The 27,529-nt window shown below is 39.1% G+C and overlaps 1 protein-coding gene and 1 pseudogene across 10 annotated transcripts in view; one reads left to right on the top strand and one right to left on the bottom strand.

Moving 5' to 3' along the window:
- Fras1 (Fraser extracellular matrix complex subunit 1) overlaps positions 1-27,529 on the bottom strand; it is a 444,408-nt gene that overhangs the window by 106,407 nt on the left and 310,472 nt on the right. For all 9 annotated transcript variants that reach the window (XR_015452892.1, XM_087215885.1, XM_087215884.1 and 6 more), the window contains 6 exons: positions 21,132-21,285; positions 14,573-14,751; positions 10,371-10,487; positions 5,359-5,473; positions 3,677-3,814; positions 1,099-1,131 (listed from right to left, as the gene is read on the bottom strand). Coding sequence is in view for 8 of the 9 variants with exons in the window: in XM_087215885.1 (XP_087072011.1) it covers positions 1,099-1,131; positions 3,677-3,814; positions 5,359-5,473; positions 10,371-10,487; positions 14,573-14,751; positions 21,132-21,285 (736 nt within the window). In the remaining variant the exon portion in view is untranslated. The remainder of the gene's footprint in view (positions 1-1,098; positions 1,132-3,676; positions 3,815-5,358; positions 5,474-10,370; positions 10,488-14,572; positions 14,752-21,131; positions 21,286-27,529) is intronic.
- On the top strand, positions 25,172-25,701 carry LOC106009681 (large ribosomal subunit protein uL23 pseudogene; annotated as a pseudogene). Its single transcript, XR_015452894.1, has one exon. The product of XR_015452894.1 is annotated as a large ribosomal subunit protein uL23 pseudogene (transcript).

Here is a 27,529-nt window from a genome sequence, read left to right as displayed (position 1 = left end):
TTGTATGAGTTAGCCAGAGATAAGTTACTAGAAATTAGCTGATTGGGATTTGAATCAATTGTCACATGACCCTGAAACCTACTGTTGATTCAAGTGTGATTTTTAACCCTCAAAGAAGAAAGGAAAGCCTCAGAGTCTGAGGGAAGTGATTTTCTGCCCCATCAAAGTTTGTCTCCACATGATATGTAACAGAACACATGGGTGGTTGATTCTAATAGGTTTGTCCATTCCACCTGAACAGCTATATTAAAAATACTATTTATGGTCAATCACCCTCACTCTCACCTGAACAAAAAAGCTTGGCTTTATGTTGCAACAGCATAAACAGCAGGTCTGACCCTGCTTTTGCTGATTAGTGCTCAGCTTCTATTGTGTGCAAACTAATACTAGGATGCTGAGGTTTACAACACCCAAATTTCTCAATTCATGCTCTGTGTCATAAGACTTTTCCCTGCAGTAGCAATTCAATGAGTGGCTCTACCCACAACTACATACAATCACGAGGGATGTAACCTAGGGATGATTATGTGCAAATCATTATTCTGGGAGCTGTACATAGATGAAGATGAAGATGATGATGATGATGATGATGATATGACAATGACAATGACAACTTCCATTTATGGGAGAGGCATTGAGGCAAAGAGGCTGAACTTCAGGCTATCTGGATCTAGAGTCTAAGATTTCAATGACAGTTATTAACTTTTTAACAAGTATCAGGACAAATTAAATCAGGGCTTAAATAACACCAATCTTGGGCATTATTGGTAGATTATTTTTCTATGAATACAAAACTAACCAATTACTACTTAACTAACCATGTGATTATTTTACAAGAAAGTTGTCTGCGAAGAAAAGTCATAACTTTTTTTGTTTTGTTTTTTGTGGGGTCTTTTGGTACAGGGGATCGAACTCAGGTCCTTGTGTTTGCGAGGCAGGCAGCGGAACCACTGAGCTAAATCCCCGGCCCGGAAAAGTCATAACTTTTAACTAGCTCTTAGAAGATAGCTAAAAGTAATGATGAAGAGAGTAGAAAGAAATGACTAAGAAAGAAAGGGCAATTCCATTTTCTAACAAAATTGAGAATAATGTTTTTACCTGTGAAGTAGAATCTCACGGATTCTGGGAGATCTGAAAGAGTAAGCGAGAAAATCAGTATGCTGAACGTTTTGGGATCAGAGTATGAGGTAGAAGGTGCAAACTATGGAATCGAGGTTAGGAAAGCAAAAGATATTTTAATTTAAATTATTTGGGTATAAGGAACAGTAGGTCATTTGCTGATGTTATGCTGAATTTAATAATGCTAGCAATAATTTTAAATAGCAAAAGGAACCACATAGTGGAATAACTTTATATCACAGCAGCTAAGAGTGATTTATAATACATTCATTCAGACCCTGTTTTATCAGTACATAGGCTCCTACAAATTGGTGAACGTGGATGAGGTTGTATATCACGACAGCGCTCTAGGGTGGGTCAATGCCATTATAGCACTGAGTGATGGCTGGGATATTGATTTACACACAGGAACTGTGTGAGGGATTTATCTTGCGGCATTTATCCCATAAGTTATACAGAACAGGGCTCTTCTCTCTCAAAAGAGACTCTAGGAACTAAGATGAGTGTAGCAGATCTGGACATTACTTCAACCATGGCTGACATGTTTTCTTTGCCTCTAATCTCAGGATATCCTTGGAATTTCTTGTAAAGTAGGTCTGGTAAAGTAGGGGATAGAGCATCATGAACATTTTCACGGGCTATTAGTTACCCAGTTAGTAAACACTAGGGACACTCCTCAGAGGAGGGGGCTTTTCCTGCCCTTCGAGACTTTCAATCTAGTTGAGGAGTTAATTAGTTTCTGGATGAATGAACTTAAATAACGGTAACTATGTAATAAGTTTACCATAATAAAAAAGTTCTAAAATTATTTAACCTATCATCATAAGAATTTCTAAAATTATTTAACCCATAAGAACTTCTCAGCTCTTCTGTATGAATAAATCTACAATGTAAAATAATACTCTACATTCATTGTATTATATGGTGCATACATCCTAAAGGTCATATAGAAAGAGGTTTCAGGATTTTCAGGATCAGTCAAAGGCAGAGACATATTTAGAGGTAAGGACTCACAGCTCCAGCTAGCTTTGCTAACTGGATCAAGGAAAGAGACAAAAGGATGAGGTTTAAGGCTATCATGGTTTTGTGGAAGGACATACACTGGCTTCAATGAGAAATATTTTTCCACCCAATCTGTCCTGTCAAGTCTGGCTGTTAATCCCAATAAGTCACCCTCATTATGCATCCTCCAGAACACCTCCCTGAAGTCCTGCAGGGCCCCTGTGCTGACCCCCATCCCCCAATCACATGCCCATCTACCCGGTGGCAGTCAAAGAGCTCTTTCTAAAAGCTGCCCACTGGGTTTTAACACCTGTGCGGCTCCTCTTGTTCTACAGAGACCCAAATCCTGAGAGGCCCGAAGGATTCAGAGGTCTGCCCTGTCTTCCACAAGGCTTGTCATCCCTGCCCTGCTCCACATCACAGACACACTGCCTCCCTCAAGCTTTGGACATCTCCTTCCTCAAAGCCTCTGCATGTGGGGTTTATACCCTTTCTTCAGGAATGCTTTCCCCACTGACCCTACATACCCCCATAGCCTTGGTAGCTTCCATCTATCCAGTATTGTGATACTCGGAGCAGGACCTTCGTCCTCAGTTTAAGTCAGCTTTGCTGTGTGTCCTTCTGCCACGGAGCATTCTGCTGCCTTTTCAGAGCTCCCAGTGCAGTGTGCAATTAAAGATTCAAAACTGGGGTTAATTATCCCCATACCTACATCCCAAATGGGGAAAGAGCACAATCCACACCCTCTTTGCTCAGCAGTTACAAGGTGTGATCAAAATATATTTGAGTGTTTAAATTTTAAAAAAATTTAAAGATATAAAGATAATATTGCCATCCATCTGCCTCAAAATACTACACCCTTGCTTTGAACACACTTATCCCATCATCCTTCCCAATTTCTGAAGCAGTTCTGCAAGTTCTCTTTCATGAGTGTTTTTACAAGTTATGATCAAAAATACAGTAAGTGCTGGGACTGAGTGCCATCCAATGGAAAGGCAAATTCGTAAAAACATTATTATTATGTATCTTCATCTACCTTATTCACTGGGTCTGGCACTATGAAACTTCTGGCTCTTCTCCAAAGTCAAAATGACCATAAAAGGTAAATGTTTTGGGATTGATTCAGGACATCAAATCAGCCATGACCACAACTGCTTTAGAAAGTGGCAAGAATGACAGGATAGGTGTGTTCGATGAGACGGGGAGTATTTTGAGGGAAACTAATGGCAATGTGTCTTTTACTTTGTTAAATGTTTAAAGAAATTTAAACCTTTATCATATTTTTCCAGCACACATCATATCACCAAGCTCCACTCAACTCAGTTGCTGGCACATAGGAGCCACAAAATAAGTTTACTGCAGTATATCTATGTGCATGAATTATTGGGAAAAAGAGGGAACTATTCGCCACATATTGGGAAATAGGGCACAAGCTCTTTTGAGTAGCTTTAAAGCAGTGTCAGCAAGCTGTGTAAAGGACTTGTGGGACGAGTCAGGTGAGCCATGAAGATGCAGAGCGCAATCTGGGTGCACAAGGCAGGGTAGAGAGCGTTACCAGCAAAGGAGAAGGCCATGATCTCTTGGAGATGCGGTGCTGCTGAGGGAGGCCGGTACAGGACTTTGCCCTGGTTAATGTCTTCCTGTGTGAAATACCGGATGGGAGAGAGAGGCCGGTCCCTGTGCTCGATGACACCTGAGGAGGAAGAGATGGGCAGGAGCATCAGCAGTCACTCTCAAGGCCTGCCTGCTCCCTGTGGGAGTCTTGTACCCTTCTACTGAGAGAGAGGCAAACACTCAGTCTGTCCTTGGAGAGCTGTTCTCTAAATCTAAAACCCAGAGAGGCTTGACTTGGGTTCATGGAACACCAGCCATGTAAGATGAAAACAAATGCCCTCAATGTAGCTTAGACCATGAAGTTTTCAGTGTAACTATGAGACCCTTCCAGATGAGTTTCAGTGCAGAAGTCAAGGTCTCTGAGAGACTAGTACTAACTGGTCTTCTAATGCTGGTTAAAGAGATTTTTTCTCAATTTGCCTTCTTTTCTTCAGAAACCCCTTAATATCTGTGATGATCTGTCAACAATAAAATGGATTCAATATTCTAAGAACTGGATTTGTGGTTATCACTTGGCTTGTGATCAACATTTTGGGGGCTGCAGATTTGCCTGTTACTCATAAATTTTGCAATACAGAACTGATGTTGCAATACTCTTTCATGTCCCATTTATTCTTTCTTCCTCTTCTTCTTGTCAGAACTGGGGATTAAACCCAGGGCCTTCATACTGAGCTACATCCCCAGACCTTTTCTAACTTTTTATTTTGAGACAGTGTCTCACTAAGTCGCAAAGTCTCCCAGGCTGGGCTTGAACCTGAGATGCTCCTGGCCTCAGCTTTCCAGAGTGCTGGGATTGCAAGCATGTGTCACCACACCCAGCTCCACTCATTCTTTTAAAAAGGGACATGTGTGAGGCTTTGTGTTGAATCAGTTCACCTTTGGAGAGGCTGAGAGACCAACAGCCACACTCCACAGAATAGCCTGGGCTGCTGGTCTGAAAGAACTCACAATGGAGGAAGAACCTCCATCTGCAAATTGGCAGCCTGAAAAAGGAAAGATGCCTTTTAGGCTTTACATTTCTTTGGTCTTTATCAAGGGCCAGTGCTGGTCTAGGAGTGAGGTCTCATGGCAGGTGCAGAATGGTATCCACAGAAGCTGATCTCCTTTCTGCAACTGACATCATCCTATTAATGAAGCCCAATGTTAAGAGACCTAATGGCTGGGGACTCAGGGGTCCACCACATTTCCTTGTTCCCCATGGGAGCAGGAGTGATTTATCCACTGCAGAAAGAAGGAATATGTATGGCTAGTCCCTTTGGCTCTGGCAGACCTCCTTGTCAGCACCTGCTTATTTTGGTCACAACCTTATAGGGGCAGCTCTGTCCCTGTAGACCATCTCCATGTGTATCTGGCTCTACCAGTGATGTTAGAGGGTGCTTACTCCAGCAGTGCTGTATTCTCTAGTGCAGCTCTGTTTATGCCAAAGCTAACAAAGTCTTCTCTGCCCATTCATCTCTATTTGTTCTAAGCTAGAGGACAGGAGCATGGGGTAGCAATCATTCTTATTCCTTAAAACCTTAACAAGTATCTCTACATATATAAGCACCCAAACCTCCTGTTTTAAAGACGAGTCCAACTAAATGACTATAGTTCACTGGAAAGATCACTCCCCACCCATCTTACCTTGATTTGGGTGCAGAGGTAGAGTGATATTGTATATAATCTTCCCATTGGGCTTCTCAGTGTGCACAAAAGACAGGGAATGAGGCTGAATGACTGTCAGACCATCTTCCCGAGCCTAAATTTAGAAAGGAAGAAGACAAAACGGTGTGGTGAAAACCAGATCCAGAGGCAAAAACAAATCTTAGTAAGATAACCAAAATACATTCACTCCAGGATTTTAAATTAGTCACAGTTAACAAAATTTTAGCAAGAGTTCAAAAGAAGGATTGAATCTTTTGTGAGCAGATTGGTCCCAGTCTCGGGAACCGCTCAGGGTCACAGAGGCTTTTTCAAGGTTTCTGTACACCCTGCCCCCTGGTCCACATCTCTGCATGCTGTGGGGTCCCAATGTGATTCCTTTCTCCCCAGGTAGAACTTGCAATGGAACACAGAAATGAAGCACCACAGCTGGCTATTCTAGTATTCACAGCTGGCTCACCACCATGTCTCTGCTCCTTTTAATTTGATTGGCTAAAAAGGTTGAATCTGATAAGATCTGAAGGATAAATCTTGGTCCCAAAGGTTCTTCAGAGTATTACCTCCAACCTCCAGCTTTGCTAATGGGGACTGTGATGCTTTCTACTTTCTAAGGGCTAAAAATGAACCCACCCACTTTAAACCCCAAGAGAGGCCTGCCTTTCGCATTCAGGGGTTTGAGAGCTATTTGTTGATTTAGGCACTTGAAAATAGACAGTATGTCTCTCTGCCTTCATTCTACTATTCATCAAAACTAGACACTGCTTTTCTCTTCTGGCTTCCAGGAGCCAGTGAATGAGTCCAGCAATTTGGACCAGAAGGGGGAATGTTCCTTGCTTTCACCAACCATTCACCTGTGCACACCTACTACCCACCAACAGGAGAACACTCAAAAACAACAAAGGAAAGGGTCAGACTCCCATGACTCCAATGCCCAGTGGGTTAGGGACAGCAGTAGTAAAAATACAGCATGGAAAGAAGAAAAATTAGCCTGAGCATGGGCCTTTACTTGGGTCATGCATGGTGTTTTAAAACTGAATAAGATATCCTGCCTGTTGTAGGCTCTTCCTAACTGATGACCCCTGACAGTAGCTTTGAATTTGACATGCTCTCCTGCTCTTTTGAAGCTCTGCCTCTTTTCAGAAAGAATTTCCCCATTTAGACAAGGATTAAGTGGGGTTCAGTAATGCTCCCAGAGGAGGGTGTGGTGTTCTTCATTTTAATCATAAAAAGACTGAAGGTTGCACTTGCTCTGTAATTGTCCCCAAGGCATACTTGTCCTGGGGAGAGGCAGTGTTTGCAGGTTAGGACAACCCCCCAGTAGGAAAGTGTTGTATTTCAGGCCCTCACTCAGATCTGGAATGCAATGAGCAAGGAAAATTAGAACTGCGAAGAGCAGCTGGTCTCTCACCCTAAAATAAAACAAGTAAGGACTACAAGTTAAAAACATGCACCCAATATAAGGTATTTACAACCCACTCAGGTATGTAGGCGCAGGTGGGCACAGGTACAGGGACATAGAAGTACAGACTCAGTGCAGTTCCGTGCCGTTTATCACCTTCTAATCTCAAAACCCCCAGAATAACTGAAAATGCTCAGTGTCGTGGAACGCTTTTGAAAATTTAGATGTTCCTAGAATAACACGATAAGATGAGAGAATGAACATGGAATAGGACTGTGGGTGGGGATATGTCCCAGTCAAGACACAGACATTCTATTTCGGGACTTGTGGACACCATTTCTGTATTAATGTAAATAGACAGTAGGCAAAAAAAATAAGGATCTGATTCTCTGAGGAAAGCAATACTGAGATAGAGATATCAAAGTGTAATCCATTTTTATATTGGTGACTTAGAATGTTCAATATTTATCAATTAAACGTAGTATAAAATGAGACATTAAACTTCATGGAAATCATTACAGAACACATTTTTATCACATCTTTGTTAACAAAAGAAAATTACAGAATAATGACTTTTATAATACTCACATTACCTCTGAATATACCCTGAATCCATACCCTTCTCCCAACCTCTCCACTGATACCACTCTGCTGGGAGCTGGTCACTCAGAGTCCCCACTATGGTCTCTGCACACTCTCATCTCCCAGGCAGTCCATCTGGGCAGACATTAGGACTCACACTAGGCCTCTGCTCAGCACCCTGCGATGGCTTTTCTTGCAGAATAAAAGCCAAGTGCTTATCATGGTCTCTGGGGCTCTACATGAAGTGCACTCCACCACACACTGACCACATCTGTGAGGTCACATTCATTACCCTCCCTTTCATTCCCTGTGCTCCCAGGACACCCTCTATGAGCCGATCATAAATTAAGGTTGTCATGCCTCTCTCTCCATATTCCTGACTCAATGAATGGCATCTCTATATTTTCAATCTCAGTTCCTCTTTTTCTCTCTCTTTCCTCTCCCATATTAACCATTTTCAAATACAGTACAGTAATGCCATGCACATTGTTGTACATCAGATTTATACAACTTTTCTTGCAAAACTGAAACTCTATATCCATTTAACAATCATAAAAGATTGTCTTTTTCGTAACTAGCTTATTTCACTTAATATAGTGCCCTCAAGGTTCATTTATGTTGTACATAGAGACAAGATTTCCTCCTTTTTTAGACCAAATAATTCTCTACTGTACAACCATATATGCATGTATGTATGCATATATGCATATATATCACATACATATAATCACATATATACGCACATATATATATATCACATCTTCTTTGTCCATTTAACTGTTGATGAACATTTAAATTGCTTCTACCTTTTGGCTATTGACAGGGATGTGCAAGTATCTCCTCAAGATCTCCCTGACCTTTAACCCTTATTGCCACTACATGGGCTTCATGCCACCAACCTTTCTTGTTTTAGGTGACAGCAACAGCCTATTTGCTTCTGGTGTACCCCCAATCCAGAATGTTCTCTACCTTCAGCCAGAATGATTTTCCTAGTCTGGTCATTAAAAATCTGTTCATGGCATTTTTCTGCTTTAAATCTTTCAACAGTCAACTTGCCCAACAGTATTTTAGAACAAAATGGAAATTCCATTTTATCTTTAAGATTCTCCATGACCTCGCTGTCATTTCTTGCTACCTTTATATGTAGGGATTTATAATCCAGCCAACTGAGTGGCTGGCCTGTAATTCCTCAAGGAGGCCATGCTCTTAGGTGTCTCCATGGGTTTCTTCTCTTGTCCGGGATGAATTTCCCCAGTTTTAGTCTAGATCAGTGCTCCTTTGAGGGTGATGATCTCAGCAGCTATCAGTACCACTTGAGAACTTACATAAATCTAGATTCTTGGTTCCACACCACACCCACTAAACTAGAAAATCATGGGGTTGGTTCTAATTATCTATATCTTAATAAATTCTATAGGTGACTAATACAGGATTAAGTTTGAGTTCTTGAGAACCCTGATCTCCTACTTTTATATACATATATGAGTATGCCCTATATGTATTTACTACAGCTAGTCATAATGTAGTTACCAAATATATGCAAAACGTGTGTGCTCAGATGAGTACAAATCACTGAATTGAGAATATGTTTTTGTTTAGAGTAGCGGATCTAGTTAACGTCAAAAGAAATATAAACTTTGTACGTTGTAAGGTCCACAAAAGGAAGTTCAACACAATTTATAGTAAACCAATTGTTTAGATAGCCTAAATTTTAACAGGACAGACCTAATTTGCAAACATACAATCTAAGAACAACTTGAAAAGTTCCTTAAGAAGTCCACAGCAAGGTGGCAGAAAGGCACTACCTTCTTGGCTCCTGGCCCCTTTTTATTCCCTCTAAACTCAAATATAGCACTGATTAACATTTGGCAAGAAATGTGTGTGCACACTGTTATTTACAGTTCAGAAAAAGCTCGGATCTGAATTCCTCCAGTCAGAATGATGAACTATAGACTTTACAATGCTGCTGAATTATGATTTCTTTAAATTATAGTTTATGGTGGAAATGCCGATACCAGCTATTCATTGAAAACTTTCTATTTTCCCCTTTATGTCTCTGTCATGCCCCAGACCAGTAATTTCTGAATCCATTGTTGGTCTCTTTGTTGTGGCTTAAGGTTGATATTCTACTTTGGAGTATAATTACGTGGGTGCAAACAACAACACAGATCTGTAATAATTAATTTACAAGGGCTTGCAAGCTTGTGGCTCTGCCTGGGAGAGCAGCTCTGAAATCCCACCTCCCATAGACACACAGTCACAGTGGAGTTGCTAATTCTCTGAACTGTACTTCATAGGCTAATTTAGGTGACACTGTTCTTCAGATTGCCTGGAGTCATGGTCCTTCCCACTCAGCACAGGAGCCTCTGTGACTGAGCATCATGGACCTCCACATCCCCATCCTGCCTCCTTTGGTACCTTCCTTATTTCTACAGTGCCTTGTACTGTAGGCAATTTCCTGACTGTCATAGTCTCCCTAAACTGCGGGCCTCTCCTGTGCTCTCTGCATCTGCAGAACTGCCCTTTGCCATCACCTCTCCATGCCACCCAACTGTCCTCCTAATTTGCACTTGGATGACCAATTTCTCTATCTCTACAGACATAGCACTGTCATCATGTCCAAGAAGCTATTACAGTATAAGGGGAGCTTCTGATAGGGCTTTTCAAAAATGAGTAACACTTTCTCCAGCCAGGTAATGCTGTGACTGGCTGAACAATTACACACAAGTTATGTTGATGGCATGGAGGAGAGCTTGAAATTTCTTCCAAATACTCAATAACTGGGATGCTGTAGAAAGGACATCGGCCATGGATGGAAGGTCAAAATAGATGCCACATAATCTTCCCTTCACCCTGAGAATTTTAGGATTCTTTTGCAAGTCAGTGAGAAACGTGCTTACTACTGTTTTTGCCCCTGGGATCTGTACACCGGGGCAAGCATTCACTGCATGCAAACCAGGACACTTCATCAAAACCATCAAAGTGGAAGCCACAAGTCTCCCATCCAACTCACGGTCATATGGAGAGATGTTCCCAGAGAGCGTTTAGGTGCCTCAGGGGTCTGTGGTAAGATCGCAATGTTGAATACACGGCTCTCCAGGTGGGTCTGAGTGTCGGTGGCTCTGGACACCTGAAAAGCAAAGTTGCCTGGTGAGCCGCTCATGTCTGCTGGGTGGAGCATGTTTGCAGGTGTTTTTGCTTTTCCCCCTTTTAAATTATCTGTCTTTAATCTATACACTCCCTTTTTCTTGAAATAAGATCTTACTATGTAGTCCAGGCTGGGCTGGAATTCACTATGTAGCTCAGGCCTCAGACTTGAGATACTCTTGGCTCAGCCTCCTGAGTGCTGAGATGATAGGTGTGAGCCATCATACCTGGCTCTAATCTATACATTCTTGCATTACAACTTTTGTTCTGCTCTTTATATTTTTATATTAATCGTTTACTGATTATAAAAAAGAAGCATAACCATTTCAGGCAATTTTGAAAATGTAGAAAAGTATAAATAAAAAATCACACATAATTTTACTATCAGGAAAGAGTGGTTATTAATATATTGGTTCACTTTGGTTTTGGTTCATTTTGGTTTATTCTTTTTTCTACATAGACATATCTCAATTTACATGCAATTGCATAGTCTAAACTTCTACTTAACAATACTATGACATTTTCTTGTTTCATTAGGCATTCTTAAAAACATTCTCTGAAGGCTACATAATGTGTTACGGGCATATAACATATGATTTGTATTCCATTCCATACATCTTTACTCAGCATAGATCTCTAGGCTCTAAATGACAGTTCTCAGCTTCATTATTGCAGAACAAGATTAATAACATTTACAGTTAGCACAATGGTCACAACATTAACTTTCTCTTCCTTCAAAAATATTGAAAAACGATTTTCCTAGGCAGCTTCTCACTCCCTCTCAAACCTACTCAGTGCTGCCTTGAATTCTCCTTGTCTCAACTATCTGCTTCACCTTCATCTTGTCACAAGAACTGCTAAGCCTGTGTGGCCACCTGCAGTTGTGTGAATTGCAGATGACAGGAAGCAGGTCTTGCAAATTCTGGGTCAGAAAGTAGGAAGAGCAGTCACATCCAACAGAAAAACTGTCTTTTCTGTCTCTATCTGGATCACATCAGAGGCCTGGGGTTACATCTCATAATTTTTACATGCTTTCCAGGAGGCATAGTATTGCTATAAATAATATTAATAGCCATACCTATAATTTGCTGATCACTTAGTGTGGGCTCAGCATTGTACTGGCTGGTTTTCAGAGGTTATCTTCTTATTACCCACAAAGTAATATTATTATCCCCTTTTTAGATGAGAAAACTGAAGGTCAAAATATTAAAGCAATATGTCAAAGTCACAAAGCCAATAAGTGGGGTTATTTAACCAGGTCAGTCAGGTTCATAATCTTTCTACTGACCAAGATGACTCACTTTGGTAGCTTTAGAAAATTAGGAAAAGGGGGAACATTTTCTTATATCCTTAAAGAAAAGCAACTGAGTATTGGGCAGGTAGTAAAATGTGAGCATATTATTGAACAAATGAATTAGTCTGGTATCTCAGGAAAGAAGTGGACAGTGAAATATGTTGGTCTTTTCCAAAGCATGTCCCCTGAAGCAATACCAATGGGATCTGAATATGGCAAAACAATGCCACTTCCCACTCCAAAAATGACTGAATGTGCATGCTTTCTTCTCACTAGATCATCTCTATTTTAAAATGCCACTCACACTCAATAAACCCCAAGTCCTACGTGCAAAGTAACAGATGGGAGGCACTGATGGCTTATGACAGCTCATCAACATTAAAATGAAATTAAATCTATGCAAATCATTATATGTCCTGCTTTAAAGGGGGAAAAAGGAAAGAAAAAAGAATCATTGGTACAGCACTCTTTTTTTTTAGTTTAAAATCCTTTAGGAACACTAAAATGATAAATGGAAAAAGTTGCTAACCACTTTTTATCACATGGCTATAGCGTCTTGTGCATTTCAAATCAAAATATGAGGTAAGCCTATAAAACAATGAGATTTAAGAACAAACACACCAAAACTTTTATGTCCAGAAGAACATAATCCCAGAGAGTTGTTTCATACTTGCAATAAAGATTCTGTCAATGTTCAAAATACATTTTTCTGGAATGCCTGCAGAGGAAGTCCACAAATCATATAAGAAAGCTGAGTTCATTACTTCATAATTACTCCCTATCTGAACCAAAAATATTTAGCATGCTTTTTCTTACCAGACTGATTCTGAATGACTTGTGGCTATTTTGATATATTCTAAAATCCATTTCCAAAAATGCTGCCACTATCAAGGACATTTTAAAGAATAGCCCATATACTTTGAAAATAATTTCAATTAAAAGTTCCAAATATTTTGAAAAAAAAAAAAAAGACTTTCCAAAAGGATCCACTTTTAAATAATAGACATCCTTAGATGTCTTAAACACCGGTGAAATCAGGTAACTTTTACTATCTTATTTATTTTATTTTATCCACTTATAAGCTACTTGCAAAGCAATCAAAGCAATCATTTTAAACAGGTTCTCAAAATCCCCTTCTGGGGAAACGCTGCATATCGATACCATTTTCTGTCCTGACTCCTGAGAAGGAAAAGGCAGCTCTGCAAATTCTAGTTTGCTGAGGTGACTTCTTTTGATTGAGGTCTCTGCCTCTGTTTGGACTCATTCTTTGATGACAGCTGCAGTCCCCAGGTGCTAAAAATGGGAGGTTAACTCTGGCAAAGGGCACACAGAATTTGCTCACTGGTTGGACATTCGATGTGCTCAGTATAATCTCATTTTAATGGTTTCCAAATTTATCCCACCCTGCTCTTTGGAAAAGCACATCTTTTATTCAATATAAATTAGGCAAGGAAGATGTACTTGCCAGGTATCAGAAGACAAATGGATGAAAATTTTAACAAGGTGAGCTACCTTGGCTAGTTTATTCCCAGTTGGATTCCTAGACAAAGGAAAAGCCTCAGATCTCAAGGGAATCACTGTGAATATCTCTGACACTTCACCAAATTCTTCTCTGTATCCTCACTTAAACATTCTTTCTTACTCAAAACTCTTCGTTCCTTTGTGTATTGTTTTAATTCTTTATTTCCAAGTTGTGCTTGCCAGGGGTTTGTCTAATTTTATTGGTCTTAAGAAATCACGCATAACTCTCATTTATTATTTCTCACACTTTATTAATCAATTCCTCCCCTTATCTCTATTAATTCCTTCCTTAGGTTTCCCTAGCTTCTTCACCATCTACTTGATGGCTCAATAATAAAAGCTGCCACCAATTTGCTTCTGCATAGAATTTTGTCCATATCATTTAAGTTTTGATAAGTTATTTCTTCCTCATTAATACCTCTTTTTCTTTTTTCATCAATACTTCTTAATAGCTTACTGTTTTTTGGGGTTTTTTTTTTTGGTACTGGGGATTGAACTCAGGACCTTGCACTTTCGAGGCAGGTGCTGGAACCACTGAGCTAAATCCCCGGCTATAGCTTACAGTTTTGATTTCCTTTAAGACCTAGTATTTAGGAGACCATTTTAAATATTCCAAGGAGTCTAAATTTTTTGTTTATCTTTTTATTAGTAATTTCTAACTATATTCATAATGGCAAGAGAATGTACCCAGTATAATTTCCTTTTCCTTAGTTTATTGCAGGTCTCCTTATGGTCTAATATTTCATCTGTTTTATAAATGGTCATAACAAACCCTTATGCAGTGCTTAGTATTTGATATGCAACATTCTAAACATTTTATATGTCTTAGCTCAAATCCTCAGAACAATTCTAATTCACAGGTGAGGAAATTCAGGTGCAAAGATGTTGCCAAGCAACTTTCTAACAAGTGGACATACTGAGTTTCACGGTAAGTCCATGATCTTATCCTAAGATGATGAATGTTCCAAGAACAATTTTAAAAGATTATTTTGTCTATTTTTAATATTTTGAGTATTTTTTCTGAAAATTTTGGTCATTATTTAATATAAACCTTTTTGTCTGGATGATTCTTCCTTGTGGAGAGATCCGTTTATCTGAATTGACGGATTTTTAAAAGTTCTTTAAGGTTATTAATTGCATTTTTCTTCCCATTGACCAGATTCCCAGGCAATCACAGAAAATTGCCCAAACTGTTTACAAATAAGAGTGATGGCTTTTATCAGACTTCAGAGAACGTAAGGAGCACATAGTACCTGGAAGCGGAAGGAGTCGCTCTGGGCCAGGGCCCCCGAATGTCTGTACCACACGATGCCATCATTGACATCCTGCTGGGTGAAGGAGCTGGTCAGGGTTGCTGTCCTCCCATCTGGCAGGTGCTGCCCTTCATCCCCAGGACTGTCTGCTGGCAGGCTCACCAGAAGGACCACCTCCCCTAGGGATGCACAGGTCACATGGTCAGTGAGGGTCTCTTGGGAAAGAAAGTCAGAACTTGCTCCTCCTTTCCTATTTAGTTAAGCTGAAAAGAAATGATGCACTGCTATAATTTTCACCCAAGGTGAAGAAAAGGATGTAAACACAAAACTCAAAAGTTATCACTAAATCTACCTTTAGATACAGAATTCCCAGTCTTTCAGCTAAAAGAACCAAAAGTCATTCAAGGGCAATTCAGGTATAAAATTGTTGACTTGTACCTATTACAATTACATGAGAAGATCTATATGCTGGAGTATGCTATAAAGAAATACTCACACCGAATGGTTTCAATTCTACACACAACTTGCTATGTAACAGAAAATGTTTTCTAACCAGGAAAATGGTTAGAAACATGGAAAATTAGAAGAAAAAATTCAGTGAAAGTTATTCTTGGGAGGATTCTGTCCAATGAAAATATTAATACCTAACACCAGAAAACATTTGGCTGGCACTGCACTCCATGAGGTGGTTCCACCCGATTGCACTGCATCCCACTGCACCTACACTCTGTAAGGCTCTGCTCTTTGTTGGTAAAGAGAGACTAACACACAGTGAGCAACCCTAGTCTGAGAATCCCAAATCCAAAATGCTACAAGTTCCAAAACTTTTTGAACACCAACGTTATTCCATAATAGAAAACTCCACACCTGACCTCATATTATAAGGCCCCAATCAAAATGTGGACACATTAAAATATTGTATAAAATGACTTTCAGGCTATATGCACAAAGTGTATGAAACATAAATGAATTTCATGTCTAGACTTAGGAGTCATCCTCAGGATATCTCATTATGTATATGTAAATATTCCATAATCTGAGAAATTCAAAACACTTCTGGGTTTTTTTTTTTTGTTTTTTTTTTTTTTGGATAAGGGACATTCAACCTACAGGACATACTTTACAGGTTCTTAGAAAGAATGCTGGTCATCCTCAGTGTTACTTCTATATAATTCTTCTGATTGGTGCTGTCTCCACTGTACAGATGAGGTTCTTTAGGCTCAGAGTTCATTCACTTGTTGAGGTCACACAAGTGGAAGGTATGTGGGTGAGATTTGGATCTGAAGCTCATATTCTTGGTCCTGAGACTCTGTTACCAACTGTCATTATTTTGTGTACATTTATCACTATTTACCCTGCTAAACAACTTACCATGTTTCTTTCTCTTTCATTCTTTAAACTTTTTTGAACTGAAGCAAGGAAATTTTAATCTAAATACCACCCATCTGTTTTTACTGCTTTTTCTTTACCTGAAGCTACTACCATCTTAAAGTGAGATCACAAATATAGAGGTGTTAAAGAAACAATTAAAATTTCACAAGAATAATGTGCCTTCAAGTGAAGGCTAAATTGAAAATTGGATGAATAGCTGAGAACAAGCTATGCTGTATTTTTATGACAGTACATCTAACAATAAATCTAAAAGAAGCCACCCTATCATTATGGTAGAGGGATAGAGGAGTAGAGGTGAGTGAGAAAGAGACTGTGTCTATTTGTCTATTTTTAAAATGTTCTGAAGTTAAAATGTTCGAAGTTAAAATATCAGACATATTAGGGAATTGATGGCAATTTTTTTCAAAATTGATGGAGCATTTTGATTACCCTAGAGAAATTTGTTTTCTAACTCACAGCAAAAACTCCTTCCAATATTTACATGCACTTAATTCAAGTTAAAAATGAGCATAATGTCTTGGACGGTAATGAAATAGTGAAATAAGAGAAAAGTATCACTGCTCTTCTTTATATAATTATATATAGAATCAACTCACTATAGTTTTCTTCCTTATATTACTTTTCATTTATATCTAAGGCAAAAATTCCATTACCTCTGTCTCCCAGTTCAAATTCTAGTCACAGGTGCTGTTAATAGAGATGGCTTCCCTGGGTGTGGGCTGTTTATGAATGTAAGTACAGTTGCAAAATAATCTAAAAGGAAATTCCCATGATGAAAATGTGAAGAATAGAAGATAAAAAAATATTCAGCTGCTGATTTTCTAGGTATTTTGCTTTATAACAGAAAAAGCAAAGCAGAAGACAGGCACAGTGGCACAATTCTATAATTCCAGCACTCTAAGAGGCTGAGGTAGGAGGATTCCGTGTTGGAGCCAAACTCAGGCAACCTAGCTACTTAGTAAGACCCTCTATCAAAACAAAAAACAATTACAAGTGGACTCAAGAATATAACTCAGCACAAAGGCCCTGGGTTCAATGCCCATATCAGAAAAAGAAAAAGAAAAACAATTTTCTATCAAGCCCTAATAAATATATTTTTCCCATAAAAATCACTTCCATGCTATGCAGATTAACAGGAATCACAGGCTATTGTCTAATTCCATTAATTTCAACTCAATAAATGGTCACTGAGTATCTACTTGGTGCTATTTACTGTTCTAGGCCCTTCAAGAGTAGGGGGATTAAAAGACAAACAATACAATTCCTATCCCTGAAGACCAGCTCCATAAGGAACTGGAAACTACCGGGAGATTCTCAGCAGGTGAATGTGTGATCAGAATACATAAAGTTTGTGAGGCCTGAAAGTACTGTTCAAGAGGCTAAATTTATTGTAAAAAATGATAACAACATCTGGGCATGATGCATATGGCTGTAATCTCAGCTACACTGCAGGAAAGCTGAGGTAAGCGGATTACAAGTTTGAGGCCCACCTGGGAAACTTAACTCAGTGCTCCCTGGGTTCAATCCCCAGTAGTAAGGGGAAAATCGGTAGCTAATATATACATAGATAGTCTGCCCAATTATGGTGCTACTGAAAAATCCAGACTAGAGATGGAGACGTGAGGTAAGACTAGAAAGAAATAAACAGATACAAATGTCACTGAGGAAACAGAAGTAATATAACTCCATCAAGGTGGCTGTGGAGAAAGAGGAAGGAGTCAAAGGGAATTATTTGTTAGGTTGGGTGACTGGATGCCACCAATGGGTGCGACAGAGGATGAGCCAGAAGGAGGTGGGGGGAGGAACTGTTCAATTCTGAATATACTGCATACAGCACCTTGGTGAAGCCCAGGAGTAGACAAGGAGACAGATCCGTACAGTATGGGGTTTACCACAAGGAGGTGAGAGGTAATCTTTTATGTAGTATCTCACTTCTGTTTTATTATAATATGACAAGGAAATGATACTTTAAATATATAAAATTCCAGATTGCAGAAACAGAAAATAATCTGTTTGTGATTTCCTTCATATAGAAGTTTATATTTTAGCCAAGAATTTTGAAGTGAAGATTTAATAGTTATTAAGAATTACAGTTTAATTTTAATTTCCTTGAATTCTGTTGGGATTGAGATAATTTCTATCTCTATTCACACTTTCTTGTACTATGATAAATAATTTAGATTTGGTAGTTTGGTAGACTGTCAGCCTTTCCCTCAAATGGTGCTCAAGATACCTCATTAAATCCACTCATTAAGTTTACCTTCAAATGTAAGGATAGCAAAGGGTACAAGTATTAATCAACTTGTATAAACATATACTTGAAAGCAATGGTGAGTCTGGAAGTGGTTGAATTTAGGTCCTTTATGTATATATTATACAAGTAATTTATATGTGGTTCCATTCCAAAGTCAGTTCTTCACAAAAAGCCTAAAGCCCAACTTGGACATTCTAGAGTAAGGTATGAGTCTGTAGTAGCAGGAGCCAGGGAGGGAAGGGCTCCACCGATGCACCTTATTAGGATAGATGGACATAAGTACATTCCTGTCATGTGGGCCTCTAGTTCCCACCACCTCATTCATGCTTGAATGGTTCCCAAGAGTGACATGATTTGATTATTACTAATGGGGCGATCTGGATACAGATCATGTTCGTGGGAAGAAGTTAATTAAGAGAATTGTAATAGGAAATGGTCACAATAAAGCCCACATGGAATTTACTAAGCTGAAATGACAAACTTCTATCTGCTTAAAAACCATTTATTTCAGTGTTGTTCTGTTTAATATTTAATGAAGTACTGGGCTGCTTCTATAAAATCTGGAGGTTTGATTTTTGTCTCAGTAATCAAAATACAGGTAGAGAATTTAATGCATCACAAGAGTCATAGATTTTTAGAGATGAAAAGAATTTAAAAGTTATTGAGCTTACAGTCAGTACTTGAAAGTATGATGAGAATGGGATACTAATTACAAATAGGAAAATAGTAAATTTACAGTGGAGATACCTGGCAGGTATCATGTGAACCAAGTGATCAAAGTTAACATCACCAATAATAAGACAGAGTGACAACTCTTTGTACTCCCAATATGATGCACTGAGAAAGTGGAAAAAAGCATATCCTTATTCTAATATGAGAAACACTCAGACAAGTCCAAATAGAGCAATGTTCTACAAATATCTGACCAGTTCTCTTCAAAATGCCATTAAGACAAAAACAAAGGAACCACTGCACCTTGGAGGAAGCGAAGGAACATGACTATTAGAAATGCAATCTGGGATTCTGGATTGGGTTGGAAAAACATTATTAGCAGGATGAGTGGCCAAATTTGAATGAGGTCTATGGATTAAATAGTGGTACTGGGTCAATGTCAATTTCTTGGTTATAATAATTGCTCTTTGTACTATTTTTACAACTTTTAAAGAAGTCTAAAATTACTTTAAAACAAAAATTTATAGCATCTACTTGACCTAATTTTTCAAAGAAACCAATGGCACCAGGAGGGTATGCTTTCCTTCCTCAAGGTTATACAGTTCTAAAAAGGGACATCTCAACTAGACTGTTTTATAATTAAAATATAAATTCTTGATTAGGTTATACTTTCTAACATCTTTTTGGCCACTGAAATTATTTTAACATTATCTAAAGTTAATTTTTTCCTCATTATAGAAAGTACATAATTTTAAAAATCTGATAGCCCAGAGGAAAAACAGATTATTCTTTCTGTGCTATTAATGTGTCAAAAGAGTTTTCACTTTTAATGATTATAACTTTCACTTTTAGATGATTAATTTAGGTATTTAAAAAAATCAGCCTAAGCCAGGTGATGTGGTGTTTGCCTTTAGTCCCAATATTGGGGAGGCTGAGGCAGGAGGATTATTTGAGGCCAGGAGTTTGAGAACAGCCAGGGCAACATAGCAAGTTTCTATTTTAAAAAATATTTAAATAACTTTCCTTTATTTTTTACAGCATTATAAAATTTCCTAGCAATTTAAATTCCTTCTGTAATATCTTTAAATTATTTAAAAACACTTATTTCATGTTTTTTGTAAGATTATTCCTTTACTTAAAAATCATGGGTTTTGATCCTCTTTTTTGTTTTGATTACAGTACTACAGTCTGACTCCTCCTATGTTCTGGCTTTTCTATTTTGTGCTCACCCTCAGTGGCTTTATCTGCGAGGCCCCTGTGTGGGTGAGTTGAGGCTGGGCCTCCCACAGAAGTTTCCACTAGCTTCTGCGGAACCCTAGAAGTACCACTGAGCTGAGATTACTGTTCATATAATGTCTCAGTTTTGTGGTTATGGAACAAGGCACTAAGTATAATTTAACCCAAGATCTGCCAGAGAAATAGGCACGAAGTTCTGGATTCTCAATAGTCTTTTTGCTCTACTGTGAACTCTGCTTAAGATGGGCAGGTTTTCCAGCTGTCTGTACTGGTGACCTTCTTTTTCTAAGTGAAAGAATGTCCCTCCAGAGTCCTGACTTTAGGCAGGATCTTCATTCCAACTCTCTGCTCACCTCAGCCCCCAGGTTATGGGGTACATACTACCTGCTCAGGGAAGCCATGCCACCCACTCAGCACAGACCAACCCTTGTGCTACCTCTTACAGCACCAAGAGATTTTTCTCTATCACTGGGAAGTCAGGTGTGAACATCTAATCATTCTTACTATATTTTATCCAGCAATTCTAGGTGATAAAAATGAAGAATTCCTTAGGTTGCTATATTCTTCTCTCTTACTAGAGGAAGTAACAATGGAGATCACTGAAGAATGCTCTTATGTAGTTTTGTTTTAAAGGTTCATCAAGAATTCTGATGGTGATCTGAGAAGGGTACAAGGTGGAGTTTCAGTGCCTAACCCATGAAATTAAACTGGTATCTATAGGCTAGGTGGCTTTCAGCGAGCTCCAGTTATCTCCTATGCAAAATGAACTTACTTAGAAATTTAAGTTATAGGTATCACATATAATGTACTTACCAAATTTAGTATACTAGGTAGCAAGTATATACAGTGATAGGTATCACAATTACTCTGTTTTTAAGGAGATGTATGTAGGATTGAAAGCCCATTTCATTTGAATTGCAGCCTTGCTGCATGGCAGTGTCCAAACTCACATCCTCAACTGGTGAATGCCCAGAAGAAATTGTGCCAAAGGAAAAAAGGAGTTACCAAATTGGGGGTGGCCTTCTATAATCTTGTAGACAATATCGTCTGGGCTGGCACCTGGAGCCTCAGCCTGTAAGATTTTATTAGTGATCTGCAGCATGCCTCCTTCCGGAACCCACACCATCGAATTAGCCACAAGCTGAAGAGCTCCATCATTCTAGAATAAGGAAAGAGTGCTGAATTAGGATCAGTAAGAAAACATTAATCCTTCAATACCTAAGTTATCAGGTCCTATTGTTGCAGAAGATCATCTAATAAGAAAGATTCATAGCATACAGCCACTCTGTAGACTATTTATGTACATAATATACACATGTATATATTCTGCTTTTTCTTTTAATCTATCATAAACAAATGCTTATATCATTTGGAAGACTAAGTCTCTCCATTGCTTTCTTTCATTTGTCTGTTGACCTGTCCTTCTGTCCTCAATATCTACCATGTCCAGAGAGTTACTCCTTAAGCATTTATTATATGCCAGCCTCTTTGCTAGAGAACTGAAATACACAGAGAGTCTGAAGCAAGATCTCAACTTCAGAATTTAGAGTCTGGTGAGAGAAACACACAAGTGATTAGGATGCTTCCTTCAAAACTGATGCTATATATGAAGCTGAGGAACAGACTATGGGAGAGTAGAACAAGGAGGTCTCAGGAGTTTTCCTAGGGAAGTATCAATGCCTTGTTGAATAACAAAAAAATTAGACTTTATAGGTAGAGAAGCAATGAAACAGATTTTAGCAGAGGGTCCGGCTTCACCAAAGGCAAATATATGAGATAACACACTGTGTGTTTAATAAAATGTCCAAGTGTTTGGCACCAGTAGGGCTCAGGGATGCAGAGGAAGTGTGGATAAAAAGTGACACTGTCTTAAAGAAAGATAGCAAAAGGTAGAATCTATGCTAAAAGTCTCAATTTTTCTTATAGCCTCTATAAAGGAAACAGAAGATTTCAGGGATGGAAAGGGGACAATCAGATGGATGGGATGATCAAGACAGACTCCAAGGACAAGGGATGGAGGTGACCAGCATTGGGATGAACTCGGCGCTGTAGAAACTATTTAACAAGTTCTTGCACTGGCTCAGGGGAAAGAAGATGAAAGCCTATGAGAGAGCAATTGCAGTAGGAATGAATGATTAGAAACAGATTACAGAAACACTACAGACCCAGAATTGAAAGGCCTGGTGGCTTATTGAAAGTGAATCAGAAACAGTTGGGAGTAGCTGGCTGGATGAAATCACCTATTCAACACTCCTGAGGAGGCAGCATTTTAATTGCTAAAGCTAATGTCATTAAAAAGTGCTGCCACTTCTGATTTACAAGGTGTGCACCCTCTTCCTAAGCCTCATAATTGACATTTTCTGCAGAATGAGATTAGTGAGGCTGCCACAAAGGTGTTCAGTTTGTTTTCATACTTCAAAAATCAGTGAATCTGAGAGCTGGGGATTTAGCTCAGTGGTTCTACCGCCTGCCTCGCAAGCATAAGGACCTGAGTTCGATCTCCGGTACCAAAAAAAAAAAATCAGTGAATCTGATATTTTAAAATAGGGTATTTCAAAAGGGGTGGTTTTCTAAATGGCTGTTATTACTTTCAAGTGTGCCAGTAACAACAGTACAAACAGCACTCTCAGGAAGAGGCTATTCAAAAGAAAAGACAACCATTCTTTTGCAATCACTTGCCATTTGAGCATTACTTCTCACAAAGCTGTTGTCATGACTATTTTCAGCACATAGAATAGGAAACTGAGTCACATCATGCCCAGGAGAACAGTGGCATAAGTACTTTTTATCCTGGTTGGTGCTCAGGGGACAAATCCCAGAAAGTTTTCTCCCTTCACAATGAATAGAGCACATTATTTACAAAAACATCAAACATGTGCCAGAAACTTTGCATATAATCTGCCAGAATTCAAGGGGAAAGGGCTCCAGCAGAACTTCATATACCGTGATACACTTTGGCCCAGGTCTCTAAATTGCTAGAAATCTTTCTAATAGCAGCAGCCCCGTCCACTTTGATTTTGGTTATAGAACTCAGTTATGTAGCAATAAGTTTATGATTGTGCTAAATAGGAAATGTAGTTCTTCATATTCCAAGCAAGCAGACCCTGTGATATGAATGCATGTCCCCCAGATGGCTCTCTAGTGCATCTCTGGCTTGACTTTACCAATACATTTTTCTGTAACTCCTCTGTGAGTGTAACTATTTAGGAGGCAGGACAATTTGCAACTCAAGTATTTACAGAAGAGCAGCACTTAGTAAGATATCTAGAATCTCAGGCCCACCCCAGATCTTCTGAATCATACTTTCTGAGTCAGAATCTTCATTTTAAAAAGTGTCCGGGCATGCTTGCTTCAGCAGCACATATACTAAAAAGTGTCCAGAAGAGGTGCAGACATGCCAACTTTTGAGAAGGTGGCCCAGGGCCCATTGCAATGTTCCAGTGGTTCACAGGTGGGCCTTTTAGAATAATTATGTTAAGCCAGGCGTGGTGGCAGACGCTAGTAACCTCAGCACTTGGGAGGTTGAGGCAGGAGGATTGCCTTGACTTGGAGGCCAGCCTGGGCAACACTGCAAGACCCTGTCTCAAAAAACAATGCCAAAATTTGCTTAGAATATTTATGTTTAAATCAGGATAATATATGTGTCTTCATATCTGAATTAGTATTTTCAGTACTTAAGAAACAACATTTAAGGGATAAAGTATAATTATTTGATGTAAACAAATGGCAGAACAGGAGATCTAGCCTGCAAACTCCAACAAAAACCATTATTTATTGTTTGACCAATTCGCTGATTGATTGATTTGCACTTGGGATTGAGCCCAGGGCCTTGCACATGCTAGGTAAGCACTCTACCACTGAGTTAACAACCACCCAAAGATAGCAATACTTTCATGGGAGCCAAGGAGTCCAGCCAAAGGTTCCAGCAGCTTGGTGGAGTGAAGTCCAAGAATAGAGGCTACAAAGAAGATCACAACTAAAAGTATATTTCATCCATATCACTTGCTCCTTCAAGATGACACAGCTTTGGGTTAAGAGACAGCCATTGGGCCCACAATTTCTCCTAAAGGGGGAAAGTGAGAGGAAAGTGAGTGCTCTGACTCCATAGCCTTAAGGGACAGTGCCCCCAAAGGCCCGCTTCTGTTTCACCCCATATGTAACACCAAGGAGTCTGGCCTGTTTCTACAATCTGGGCACTGCTAGGAGCAGGGAAAGGTGTGGGAGGGGAGCTCACAGTAACAACCTTGCAGATCTCAACAAACAGCTGAAAATAGGGGTCTCAACTTAGATACCACAAGTAGTTAGCAAGCACTCCCATCACTCCCCCTCCTATAGCCAGTGACCCATGCTCCCCCACAAACAGTGCAGGTGAACCTTTTCACACAGCACACTGATATCAAATAACCCTGAACACATCAGGGCACTGCCACAGGAAAAATGGAAGGCGTGTGGCACACAGCTCAGCTTTGCAGTGGGTTCAAAAAGCACACAGAAAAATCAAAGGAATAGGACACTGCCTAAGGAACAAAATAATGCTACACTGGCTGGTCCCTCTAAATGGAGATATATGAGTTGGGAATGTAGATCAGTAGCAGAGCACTTGTCTAGAATGTGAGAGGCCCTGGGTTTGATTCCTAGCCCTGGGAAAAGAAAAAGAATGAAAAAGGTGGAAATCTATGAATTGCCTGACAAAGGATGCAAAAATAATAAACTCAAGAAAGTACAATGAGTGGCAAGAGAACACAGATAGAAAACTAAACAAAAATCATGGTGGCAATACATGAACAAAATGAAAAGTTCAAGCAACGAAAAGATAGAAAAAGAACCAAAAAGATTAAAAAGAACCAAACAGAAATTCTGGAGCTGAAGAATGAAATGATTAACATGAAAACTTTAACAGAGCTTCCACAGCAGACTCCATCAAGAGAAAAGAGAATCAGTGATGCTGCAGAGAGAGCATCTGAAATTATCAAGTCAGAGAAACAAAAGGATAAAAAAGTTATTTAAAGAAATAATGACAGGGAACGAGCCCATGAGGCCCTTTATACCAAGATGGCGCCGAAGACGAAGAAGGAAGCTCCTGCCCCTCCTAAAGCTGAAGCCAAAGCAAAAGCTTTGAAAGCCAAGAAAGCAGTGCTGAAAGGCATCCACAGCCACAAAAAGAAGAAAATCCGCACGTCACCCACCTTCCGCTGTCCCAAGACACTGCGGCTCCGGCGGCAGCCAAAATACCCTCGGAAAAGTGCCCCCAGGAGAAACAAGCTTGACCACTATGCCATCATCAAGTTCCCCCTGACCACTGAGTCAGCCATGAAGAAGATAGAGGACAACAACACACACGTATTCACTGTGGATGTCAAGGCCAACAAGCACCAGATCAAACAAGCTGTGAAGAAGCTCTATGATATTGATGTGGCCAAGGTCAATACCCTAATCAGGCCTGATGGAGAGAAGAAGGCGTATGTTCGACTGGCTCCTGATTATGATGCTTTGGATGTTGCCAACAAAACTGGGATCATCTAAACTGAGTCCAGCTGGCTAATTCTAAATACACATTATTTTCACCAAAAAAAACAAAAAATAGAAATAATGACAAAAACTTTCCAAATCTAGAGAGAAAAATGAACATCCAGATCAATGAAGCCCAAAGAACTCCAAACAGATTGGTCATAAAGAAATATGCATGGAGATATATTAAAGTCCCATTTTTAAAAACTGAGGACAGGGCTGGGGATTTAGCTCAGTGGTTCCCATGCCTGCCTCCCAAGTGCAAGGTCCCAAAGTTTAATCCCCGGTGCCAAAGAAAAAACAAAACAAAACAAAACAAAATCTGAGGACAAAAAGACAATTTTGAAAGTAGCAAGATCAAAGTAACCCACCAAATACAAGGCAACCCCATACGACTATCAGTAGATAACTTAGCAGGAGTCATGTGGGCCAGGAGAATGGAACACAACAGTCAAAAAGTTATCCCCAAAATACAATTACCACCAAGACTAATTTACTAGCAAAGATGTCATTCAGAAATGAAGAAGAGATCAAAACTTTCCCAAAGAAACAAACACAAATAGACCTCATTATCATTAGGCTTGTCTCTCAAGAAATGCTAGAGTTCTTCCAGTTGAAATGGAAGGACATTAATTAACAATATAAAGATACCCAGGAGAAAACTCACTGCCAGAAGAAAGTACAATTGGCCTTATGTATCCACAGGTCTGACACCCATGAGTCCAGCCAAACCAAAAATCTTTAGAAAAAAACTGTGCTGAACATGTACACTTTTTTTCTACTCAGTAGTCCCTACACAATACAACTACAATTTTCATAGCATTTCATTATATTCAGTATTATAACTCTAGTGCACTGGTGGTGAACCTATGGTACCTATGCTGCAGTGGGCTGTCTGTATCATTGAAAGCTCTAAAAGGTTCATCATCACTGCTCTAGTGTAAAAGCTAAAAGAAAAATATTAAACATAACTATAACTATAGGAATATGCTAATATATTCATGATATAAAGAGACATAACTTTTGACATCAATAATATAAAATAGTGAAAGGCAGGGAGAAGTAAAAGTGGAAAGTTTTTGGTAGGACTGAAGATAAGTTAACGCTTAAAATGGACTACTATATTTGATGTAAGCCTTATAATGATCACAAAAAATCTGCAGTAGAAATACAAAAGATAAAAAGAAAGGAATTGATACAAACCACTAGAAAAAAATCAAATCACAAAGACAACAGAATATTATTCAGCCTTTAAAAAATAAAGAAATCCTGTATTTGAGACAACATTGATGGACCTAGAAGGAGACATTCAGCTAAGTGAAATAAGCCAGTCACAGAAAGACAAAAAGTATATGATCTTGCTTATGCAGAATCTAAAATAGTCCAACTCACAGAACTAGAGAGTAGAATGGTAATTGGTAATGTGTAGGAGAAGGAAGAGGTGAGATGATAGATGAAGGATACAGTTTCAGTTCTTCAAGATAAACTCTGGAAATCCATACAGCATATTATCTATGGCTAACAATACTATATGGTTTGCTAAGAGGAGGGTCTTATGTCTAGTGTTCCTACCATAAAGATAAGCAATAATTATTAGAGATATGGGAGAAATTTTGAGATGGTGTCTACAACTTTGAGGTAGTGTTGTTTTTAATGGGTGTACATATCTCTAAACTCATTGACTTGTATATATTAAGTTAAATAAAGAGCTTTGTACACATTAATCTTACATCAATAAAGTAGTCAAAAAGAAGTATGAGTCATTTCATTATGATGGTTGTTTTTAAGGATTTGGGGGGTAAAGGGTATGGGAATAATCAAGAAGAAATGGATAGAAAGCTACACACAATTTTTTCTATAGCTAAAGTATTCCAAAAGCCAAATTTTAATCTGAT

The sequence above is a fragment of the Heterocephalus glaber genome, unplaced genomic scaffold (genome assembly GCF_053883595.1).
Source record: "Heterocephalus glaber isolate CG9 unplaced genomic scaffold, H.glaber_assembly_v1.0 deba00001454, whole genome shotgun sequence".
In the NCBI taxonomy this organism is placed as follows: domain Eukaryota; kingdom Metazoa; phylum Chordata; class Mammalia; order Rodentia; family Bathyergidae; genus Heterocephalus; species Heterocephalus glaber.
Note: the sequence above shows the minus strand (reverse complement) of the source record. Positions and strands in the feature narration are given on the sequence as shown.